General features: G+C 38.5%; 1 protein-coding gene across 1 annotated transcript; it reads right to left on the bottom strand.

The window, feature by feature from the left end:
- Nucleotides 1–1,985, bottom strand: LOC145127250 (uncharacterized). Its single transcript, XM_079062471.1, has 6 exons — nt 1,682–1,985; nt 1,194–1,576; nt 1,050–1,139; nt 707–940; nt 501–528; nt 1–422 (listed from the first exon to the last, which is right to left on the bottom strand). The coding sequence occupies exons 1-6, from the start codon at nt 1,983–1,985 to the stop codon at nt 1–3; spliced, it is 1,461 nt and encodes a 486-aa protein (XP_078918597.1).
- Nucleotides 1,986–11,379: the final 9,394 nt, after the last annotated feature.

The following is an 11,379-nucleotide window of genomic DNA, read 5'->3' as shown; positions in this document are numbered from 1 at the left end:
TTAGGATGGAATGCGGTCTGTGTTTCTTGGCCTGCCTGGCTGACGTTTATCCATTATAGGTGGCTTAACAATCATCAAATCATCGGGGATCTCCCATTCGGATGGCTTTGGCAAAAGGTTTACTGATTCTTCATATGTTTTCCTCAGTGTTTCGGTAAAGTAAGCATTTAATGCAAACCTCGAGCAATCTTGGTAATTGTTGACTGTTAAACATCTTATGAGATGACCACAAGGTATGTCATCAAGTTGCCAATGCCTACATGTACATGTCATTTGTTGGAAATCAACAATCACGTTTTGTGCCCCCTTTTTGACCTCGCATTTCGTATTTGAGATCATGCGAACATCCCACTTACTACAAGTTTTTTTGTTTTCTTTTACAAAATCATCGGCCCAAGGGGTGAGTGTTGTTGTTGCTTCCGCTTAAAAAATAGACAAAATTACAAAGTTAAGATCAATAACATTTAATAAAACATTAATATTAAAAATTAACTTAATACCTGCAAAGTTACGCCTTTGAAACCACCACTGTTGCATTGTTGCACGAAAAAAATCGATCAATATAAGTATCGACACCTTACGTGCGTGTCTAGATAATGCATTTATAGACTCCGCATTGTTAGACGACATAAGATTGTATCGGTTCCCTCTAAAATGTGCCCTAGACCAAGTTTCTGGAATTTATACTTTTTAAGTATTCCCATACTGGTTCTTTTGTCTTTTTCATAACTTCCATCGCAGCGTCAAAAGCATCAACTGTATACGCCCTACAAGCCTCCCAAAAAAATCCTTTAACTGTCTTAGTCTTCCCGAATCTAGATACTATGTTGAAATACAAATGGACACCACATATTCCGTGATGAGCGTGAGGAAAAATTTCGGCAACGGATGTCGCTATAGATGGAGACCTATCAGATATAATTGTAAGCTCCTCCATTGCCTATACAATCACGTAGTTTTTGAAAAAACAATGTCCAAGAATCTGTACACTCATTTTTGCATATACCATATGCAACCGGTAATATTTGGTTTTGTCCGTCCTTAGTAACTGCAAGTAACATGGTACCTTTGAACTCGCCCTTTAGGTGGGCTTCATCTACCACAAGGGTCGGTTTACAAAAATTGACAAAAGCGCGTACCTACAATACACCAAAATAAAAATAAAAATAACAATAATAAATTAAAATACTAACCGAGCAACCAAGTGCGACGTACAAAAACTCAAAGCGATCATCACCATCTGTTTGAATATGTGTCACCGTACCCGGATTATGTTTGACCAAATTGTGGAAATAAGCCGGAAGTTTGGTAAAAGAATCCTCTTTCGTACCCCTTAACAACAACAATGCATATTGTTTCGCACGCCAAGCCTGATGGTATGAGATATTGATATTCAATTGAGCATTCATATCATTAGTAATATATTTTCCCCGATAAACTCTACTATAATCTTTAGCCAAAACATCAGCAAGATATTCACCAAAAACATATTTATTTGCTTGTCGATGATTAGGTTGCAAAATTGTTGAAGAACATATGTGTACATCAACAAATTTATTCACTTGGAAAAGTCCACCTGAATTTTTAATTCCTTTTGCTCTTAGTAACCAAGAACAATTTTTTGAAACACACACAACCTCATACCTTCATTTGGTGGATCTACTTGTCATCGTCTGAAAACCTTCTCGAAGACATTTTTTCCCAATAGCCCGTTTTAGAAGTTCTTTGCTGTTAAATATACTCTCACATTCAATCTTTTGAATATTGATGTCTACCATCTGTGTTGGGATATCTTCATTAATATCAACTGGACATGCTTGTACAGGGGGCATACCGTAAAAAAGGTTATCGGGAAACTTAGCTTTAACTTCATCACCCAACTCATCTCCATCTGAATTGCTTTGTAAGTCGGTTATATCTAAAGCTACATCAGCAACATCAACATAATCTCCGTAAACATGCATTTTTTCATCTTTTTTAGTCATAACTTTTTTCTTTTTACTTTTATCTACTAGACGCCTATTCAAAACTTTAACTTCTTATTCGGGAACATCAACACAAACACCACCAACGTCATTAAGATATGTACCAACATCATCATCACCAACATACTTGTAATTCTCAGGATCCACATAGTGAATAGGTGAATAACTAACATTAACATTTTCAGCAACACTGTGAAATTGAGGTACACTAGGAGTATTGAAAGTACCTATCATTTTGTTGCTCCCTTTATAGCTGCATAAATTAGAAACCGACTGATTTCCACTCTCGCCAGCCTCATTAACCTCATCTCTTTCATCAACCACCACAAACACTTTCACAACCTTTCCTCCACTACATTTGATTACATATATCAACATTCTAACATCCATGTCTTCAACCATGGCTATATACTGATTCAATTCAGGATGATGGAAACGAAGACTAATGTTATATTTGTCTAACAAACCAATTCTGCTTCTCACCAAAGATACAAACTCACTATAACTAATATACTCAGAAAATATCAAAGCGAATTCAGAAATACCTCCCTGTGGACATACGTATTCCAAATTTGTTTCACTAACTTGCCATCTCACACCAGTTACAAGACAAACCAAATATTCAATCATTTTTTAGAGAGATTTTTACAGAAATTTTCTAAAGAAATAACAAGTAAACTGATAATTATTTACAAAAGTTTATATATAATAAAGTTATTTCGTAGTCAAACTGTAACATCCCAAAAATACAACCCAAAAATTTTTGTTTGAAAACTTTACTAAACCATAATATCAAATATTAAAAGATAAAACCATGAATCATGTGTCTCAAAATGTCATAATAAATTTATCAAATTGAAACTACTGTCAAGATCATATTAAAATATCAGAGTCTAACTCCCAAGCTAAAACTGTGGTGTGTGCCATGCCATCATCCCGAGCCCTTCCCTTTGCTAGATGAAGTACCTGAAACCAAAACTGAAACTGTAAGCACGAAGCTTAGTGAGCTCCCCCAAACTACCACATACCATACAATAACATATAAAGCACATACTGGGCCTTGCCCACTGCATCGGACCGAAGTCCGAAACTAACTAGGGCCTTGCCCACTGCATCAGACCGAAGTCCGGAACTGCATCGGACCGAAGTTCGGAACTGACTAAGGCCTTGCCCACCGCATCAGACCGAAGTCCGGAACTGCATCGGACCGAAGTCCGGAACTGACTAGGGCCTTGCCCACTGCATCGGACCGAAGTCCGGAACTGCATCGGACCGAAGCCCGGAACTGACTGAACATATCATAACATAATCATAGCATATAATATGAACACATATACTGCCTACTGTATCGGACCATAGTCCGGAACACATAACACATACCATGCCTGTATCACAAAGACACCAAGCATACTGAACTACTGCATCAGACTGAAGTCCGGAACTACTGCTAACTAAACGGGCCGGCATTGTGGCCGTAGACTCGTTCCTACTGGAAGGAAAAACTCACCTCGTAAGGCTGGCTGCTGAAATGTTGCTCGGGAACTGTTTGACTGCTGCTCTGGTAACTCCCCGGCTACAATTCCCAAAAGACACTTAATCAGACACTGATAGCTAATCTTAGGGTAAAATGACTATTTTACCCCCTGGTCAAAGTCAACAATTCGTTGACCTGACTCGCCGAGTTGGGCCGCCAACTCGTCGAGTCCCTATCTTTCCTTCTACTCCCCTTCCCGACTCTACTCGTCGAGTTTAACCAAAACTCGACGAGTTCTCCTTCTTTACTGATATCCTGCCAACCTTCATCCGACTCGCCGAGTTGTATGAACAACTCGTCGAGTCTGTTCTTACGGGTAAGGAAATTGCCTTGGACTCGCCGAGTCAGGGCTTAGACTCGCCGAGTCCCTCTACACTCAGATCCATGTCTTAACTCACTGAGTCTTTACTCCACTCACTAACGGACTCGCTACTACTGAACAGGGAATCTAAGACTCGCGACCGGACTCGCCGAGTCCGAAGAACGACTCGCCGAGTCCTTTGCATGCAGTTTCTATTCAGTCGATTCTAATTAGTTTCAGTGCATCCAATTCATAGATATGGGTTTCTGGGACAACCTGAACACAAGTTGCTAACTTTACGTGTATCTATGATGTAATGAAGCAATAACACTCAAACTTGGCTATAATGGGGGTTACTTGTCTATAACAAGGCCATGGCTGCCAAAAGGTGGCCTTCTTGAGCTCCTGGAACTCAAGAGAGGCTAGATCCGAGATATGGCTTGATTACAAAGCTTCATCACTAGGGATTTGGGGTTTTTTTAGCTCAAAACCATCAATTTGGGGACAAACTAGATCTAGCAATACAATAACCAAGATGAAAGTTTTATTACCAGAAAGGATGGCCAAAGAGGAGTATAATCTGGATCTACTTCTTCTTCCTTGAGTTCTTCTACCTTCTCCTTCTTCTTCTTGCTCAACAATGCACCAAGATTCCTTCACAAGGGCAAAAATCACTCACACACACTTCAAGGAGGCTAGGGTTTCGGGAATAAGTCTCTGAGAGGTGAAGGAGGCTGGTTTGGGGCTATAATGGTGTTTAAATAGGGTACACTCCCTAAAATTAGAGCTTCATCCAGACTGGCGGACTCGCCGAGTCCGAAATATAGACTCGTCGAGTCGCCACGCCTACTCCACGTGCTAACTCGCTGCTACTCGACGAGTTAGGGCCACTGACTCGTCGAGTAGCTTCTAAAATAAAAAGAAAAATAATGTTTTAAATGCATACCAGGAACGGGGCGTTACACAAACCCATTGATTTCATAGTCAAAACAAAAAAAATCATAAAAAACCAATAAAATCGCAGATAAAAGAGAGAGGAAATTGTAGATGGACATAATCCATCTACGATTTTAGCCTGGAAAAGCCTATATATATACAAAAAAAATAAAAAAATAAAAAATAATAAACCACCTGCGAATGTACAAGTGGCTAAAGCACGTCTGTGTTTTAGCCACTTGTACATTCGCAGATGGATAGGCAAAATCGCAGATGGGGTGGTTCCATCTACGATTTAAGTGGCTAAATTTGCAATTTTGTTCTTTTTTGGCTATTTTCCACAAAGTAACTAATGTATTGGGCTAAATTTGCAATTATCTCTATTTATATTACTTTATTTTTTAGAAAAAACCCATAAGTTAAGATATTTTATAAAAAATGAATTGACTGATCAAAGTAATTACATTTTTTTGTTCAGTAATTTTTTTTAATTTTTTTTACACATTTAGATAACGAACTTGTTAGAAGTGTTCACATATGATCATTATAACTGGTTGTAGCAAAGTTACAGCTTACGTGGCATATATGTGACAACGATAATTAACTAGGAAGGTAATGAACTATTGGTTTTGCTCACATCTAGACAATTTTAGTAGAAATTAACCTCAATCATTCACGCGTCTTACTTATGGCAAACAATAATACAACTTCTCACACGTCTATTGATTAAATCGTTCAAGAAATTGAACGCATTTTTTGAGGAACATCCCAACAAAATCGACATCCTCGAATACATGACGTATACAATCAAAGTAACAAAATAGGTTCCCGATGAACATCCCTTGGAAATGAAGATCGACCTTAAGTTAATGTGTCATCCTGAAAGCTTAACAAGCTGAAAGAAGGATGTAACACCTCATTTCATTTTTTCTAGACAAGAATAATTTTAAATAATTAACTATCCCGAATAAGTAACTTCGAAACTTTAAGAATTAGTAGATAAATAGAAATATGGGTTTAATAGCATTTCATCAAAAAAAAAAGAATTTTAATGAAATTAATTGGTTTTAAAACAAATAAATATTAATAAATAAGTAATTCAAAAATAAATATACATATCACTTATGGCCTTGAATGTTAGTATTATAAGTTTAGGGGGTATAAGGGGTCAATTCATTAACTTCATGTGTTAGGATTTTGAATAGAGGGGCCATTAGTGCCAAATTCATAAAAACTAGCATATGGTTCACTATCAGGTGTGTGTATGCTTCATCCAGCAGTATCCTCCATCTTTATCTCGCGATTGTACGACCCAAATCAAGTCCCTATGTTTGGTTGCCTTCGTTTTATAGAATAGAGTGAGAAATAAAGGATGGAAGCCAAGAAAGCCGAGAGAAAGGAACGTCGAGGAGGAGGGAGGCCGGAGGGAGGTGAACTGGAGACAGTCGTTGGACTCTGTAGTCGGACCATTACGGTTACGGTCACCGGAGCTAGGGGAAAAGGAGGATAGGGTGTGTGTCGTTTAAAGCTTTATGGTATAACTTTCTCTTACTTGTTTTCTTTCTTCTTACTTTCAAACACCACACACAACTGTTGGATTAGGTGTCTAAGCCATAACTATATTTGGCATGTACTTGACCCGGTTGTAGCATGGTCCTTTTGGGTTGCCTTCACCAGATCAACTTGACTGGATAAATAATGGAGAAAGAGGTTATTATGGTTTATTAATATATTATATGAATAATATATTAAAGGAGAAATCATATTTGTTTAATTAATATTGGTCAGGATTTAATTTTGTGGTCAAAAGATATTAATTAAACTTGGGGGACTGATATTGTAATTATAAGATAATTGCATTTTGGGCTGAGGAACCCTTGGAAAGGGGTTGGACGAAATCTTATGGGAGCCCATAAGGATTTCGTCCAAGGGGCTTGATTCTAGAAGATTCTTGTGGGCTGCTTAGAGCCTAAGCAACCGGATGAGGTCTTTGACTGAAACCCTAATTCCTCAGCTATATAAGGAACCCCCTGGCTCCCCAATTCGACTACCACTTGAACCCTAGATATTCCAAGAGCCGATTTTATCCTTCCCCTCTCTCCAAGATCATCCAATTGCTTTTGGTGTTTGTGATTCATTAGAGGTATCGCATTTGAGGTGCTAGGTTTCTCAAAAGCTCAAGATCTTCAAGCAACAATCAAATGTAACTTTCTAACTTGTTTATTAGATGTTAATTTCGTTTTGTTGTATTCTATATTAGGGTTTGCAAGTCTTGGACAATTATTGCATGTACAAAGTAGAAAAACTAGATCCAAGCATTAGGGTTTGCATGAACACCATAGGAATGTTGTTTTGCTCATAACCCAATAGTGGTATCAGAGCCTAGATCGTTTCTCTTTTGTATTTGATGCATATCTAATTTGTTCAAGCTCAAAAGTCGAAAAATCATGCCTCTGACTGATGGACTCGTCGAGTCACCAGATGAACTCGATGAGTCAGGGCTACTCGACGAGTCCAGTTCTGTGACTCGGCGAGTCGGCTCGTCTGGTGGCTGATTTTTCGGGATTTTGACTAAAATTGAATTGGGATAATTACCAAAAACGTTTTTGACTGATAAAACTCGATTTTTTCAATATGGTATTGATTATCCTAATTCAATTGAAGGATAATTGTCATAAATAAGATAATCACTTGTTTTATAAGATAAAATTGATTATTTGTATTTTTGATTTGAATTATCTTGTAAAGAAAATAGATTAGGTCAAATTATGTGATAAATATTAATAATATGATTAATTAATTATTTTTCAAATTTGATCTAAAAGATGTTTTGAAAAGTTTCAAAACTTGCCCTCAAGTTTTGGAATTTAAATTTTTGATTAATAGTTTTAATTTTGAAATATTTAAATTCTAAACCCTAGAGTTTTAAAAGTTAAAATTCAACTCTTATACTATTATAATATTAAAAGATTATTAATATATATATATATATATATATATATATATATATATATATATATATATATATATATATGTATAAGATTAAGCTAGTCTTACCGTTAGTAGGCCTCATTCACGAAGCCGATCTAGAAGGGGGGTATAAGGTTGCTGCCTATAAAATGACAGTTTAATGGGTGTCCACTCTCACCCACCGCTTCCTTGATTGATGGAGGGTCGTTAGCCGAACGGGTAGGATAGGGCAACCAATTCCTCATTAATAAGTATAATGATTATATAAAGTAACTAAATGTTTTTATAAATTCTCAATCTTAGTTACTTTAGGAAAAATGTGAAAATGTATGATGTTCCATGAAATTACACTTTGCACCATTGCCAAGTCGTTAGTGGAGCGTGTGTGGTTAACCGACACACTAATTTGGGACTAGCAAAGGTGGCAAAGGGTAGCTTGATGTTTATCATAGATCAATGGAGCGTGTGTGGTTAACCGGCACATTGATTATGTGGTAAATGACATCGAGAGTACCAAGTATATTTGCATGGTTATTCACACCTTGTTTATGATCCTCGGTATCTCAGTCACAAACTTGAAGGACATAATCGAGATTTAAACATGCCATTGAAAAGTTCAATGAATCTAGAAATTTCAGTTCATTTAAAACTTAAAGTCCTTTTTCGTTTTTCATGGAGGAAATTGGTAAATGAGCATTTACCTACCTTCATATTATTTGCAATTAGATTACGACATCCCTGTTCTAAATTGTAAATAATCATGTTGGATCCTAGCCCTAATTTCTCATTTGGGTGTTTAATTGGGGATAATTATCTAATCTAAACTTTGTTCCTTTTCTATTTCAGATGTCTACTCAAAACAACAACAACGCTTCTGGATCGACCCCTTATGGCTCATTCTCACTTATGAACTTGTGTGGGAGGGTGATATTCGATGGGACCAATTTCAATGATTGGATCTGCAACATTCGCATGGTCACCCGCTACGAGGACAAAGAGTATGTTCTCGACAAGGAGCTGAAAGAGGTCAACGTCAACACTACTACTCCTGAAGAAATTGTTGCTTACGAAACTCATGAGCGAGATGTTACGAAGGTTCATTGCATCATGCTCACAACAATGACTGCTGAACTCCAAAAGTCCTACGAGGACTACTATCCCTACGAGATGCACCAAGATTTGATGGAACGTTACCATCAAAGTGCCAGGCAGGAGAGGTATGAGATCATCGCCTCAATGATCACTACCAAAATGAAGGATGGAGAGTCCATCACGACCCACTTGCAGAAAATGCAGAGATTCGTGGACCGCTTGCTGAAGCTGAATGTCAACTTTGATGAGGAGTTGGCCATAGATATCATTCTTCACTCGTTGCCTCCTTGTTATGACCAGTTTCGTATGACCTATCATATGAACAAGGAGGAGGTCACTCTGAGCAAGCTTCAAGGCCTGCTAAGGAATGCTGAGAGTAGTATGAAAGGCAAATCTACTACATCCACTCCTACTACTGTTGCCCCTGTCTTGGCTATTGGGCAAGGGAAAGGAAAGAAGATGAAGGCTCCTTCTAAGAGCCACAAGGGTAAACCCCATGATGGATCCTCTTCTAGTGGGACCAAATTTGGTTCTGCTACCCCCTCTTCCAACCCAAAAGAAGCAGAGTGCTTCTACTGTCACGACAAAGGACCTTGGAAACGAAGCTGCCCGAAGTATCTGCACGACATCAAGGATGGGAAGATAAAGCCATCCTTCGCAGGTATTTACACCATTCAATCTAATAACTCATCACGTGCTATTTCCTGGGTCATGGATACAGGATGTGGTTTTCACATTTGTTCTGATTTGTAGGGTCTAAGAAGAAGTAGGGATGTGGAGCATGAGAAGATGAACCTGATCATGGGAAATAGGAAAGCGTCGCATGTCACCAAGATTGGAGTTTACTCTTTAGTGCTTAGTAGTGGGTTAGGTTTTGATTTAAATGATTGTTGCTACTCGTCAGAAATTGCGAAAAACATTATTTCTTTTCATGGTTTGTATAGAAAAGGTTTTAGATTTTCATTTAATAATGAAATTGGTTCTATTAATGCTTTCTTGAATGGTACTTTCTTTTTGAAGCATTGCCTTGTAATGGAGTATATGAAACTGTGAATATTGTTGATAACTTAGGAAATAATGTGTTGCATATTGATTCGTCCAATTGTCCGGACAAAGCATGCTTGTGGCATTGTCGTCTTGGACATGTCAACAAGAAGCGCATAACCCAATTCCAAAAGGATGGAGTGTTGACACGTGCGAATATTGTTTACTTGGAAAGATGACCAAGTCACCCTTCACTGGTTCTTGTTAAAGGGGTGAGGGTTTATTGGATCTCATACATACGGATGTGTGTGGACCCTTTAGATCCACCACAAGGGATGCAAGCCACTTCTATGTGACTTTTACTGATGATTATAGCAGATATGGGTATATCTACTTAATCAAGCAAAAGTTAGAAACCTTTGAAAAGTTCAAAGAGTTCAAGCAAGAAGTGGAGAATCAGCTGGGCAGGAAAATTAAGATGCTCCGATGCGATCGAGGAGGTGAGTACCTTAGTATTGAATTCTGCGACTACCTCAAGGAATGCGGAATCGTTTCGCAATTAACGCCACCTAGGACACCGCAGTTGAATGGTGTGGCTGAGAGGCACAATCAAACCTTGTTGGACATGGTTCGTTCCATGATGAGTCGAGCTTTGTTACCTATCTTATTTTGGGGGTATGCCTTAGAGACTGTCGCCCATATCCTTAATCTAGTCCCAACTAAGAAGGTTGCCAAAACACCTCACCAGATGTGAACACGGAAAGTTCCCTTGTTGGCATATATCAAGGTTTGGGGTTGCGAGGCTTTCGTAAGACGAGAGACTCACGACAAGCTCGAGCATCGTAGTGAGCGGTGTATTTTCATCGGCTATCCACAGAAGTACTTTGGATATCTCTTCTATAGACCGAGTGACAGTGTTGTCTTCGTTGCGAGGATAGGGGTTTTCCGAGAAAGAGAACTCATATGCCAAGAGGACAGTGGGAGGCAAATTGATCTTGAAGAGATTGAAGAATCAAGCGATGAAGGAACCTCTAACACTGGCGCTCAACTCGAGGAGGAAACTCATGTTGAACCGATTGACGAGTCTCTACCTCTTAGACGTTCCAGTAGAGTTAGTGTTCCACCCGTATTATATGGTTTCCATATAACTGCTGAGGGTGATACATTTATTAGAGATAGCACACTAATAAATTTGGATGAACCTAACAACTACAAGGAAGCCATAGCAGGCCTGGAGTCTGCGAAATGGAAAGAGGCTATGGACAACGAGATTCAGTCCATGTATAACAATCAAGTTTGGAACTTGGTTGACAATGTGCCAGGTCGTAAGATGGTCGGGTGCAAATGGATCTTCAAGAAGAAGACCGACATGGATGGGAAGGTGCACATATATAAGGCGCGATTGGTTGCGAAGAGCTTTACTCAAACTCCTAGAGTTGACTATGATGAGACCTTCTCACCAGTAGCGAAGATTAAGTCTATAAGGGTTACGCTAGCCATAGTTGCGTTTCATGATTATGAAATATGGCATATGGATGTCAAAACCGCTTTCCTTAATGGGAAGTTGGTTGAAGATG

Source organism: Lactuca virosa, chromosome 7, assembly GCF_052849685.1.
Source record: "Lactuca virosa cultivar CGN04683 chromosome 7, Lactuca_virosa_CGN04683_v6, whole genome shotgun sequence".
Taxonomy (NCBI): Eukaryota; Viridiplantae; Streptophyta; class Magnoliopsida; order Asterales; family Asteraceae; genus Lactuca; species Lactuca virosa.
The sequence above is the reverse complement of the archived record's forward strand: the minus strand, read 5'-3'. Positions and strand labels throughout refer to the sequence as shown.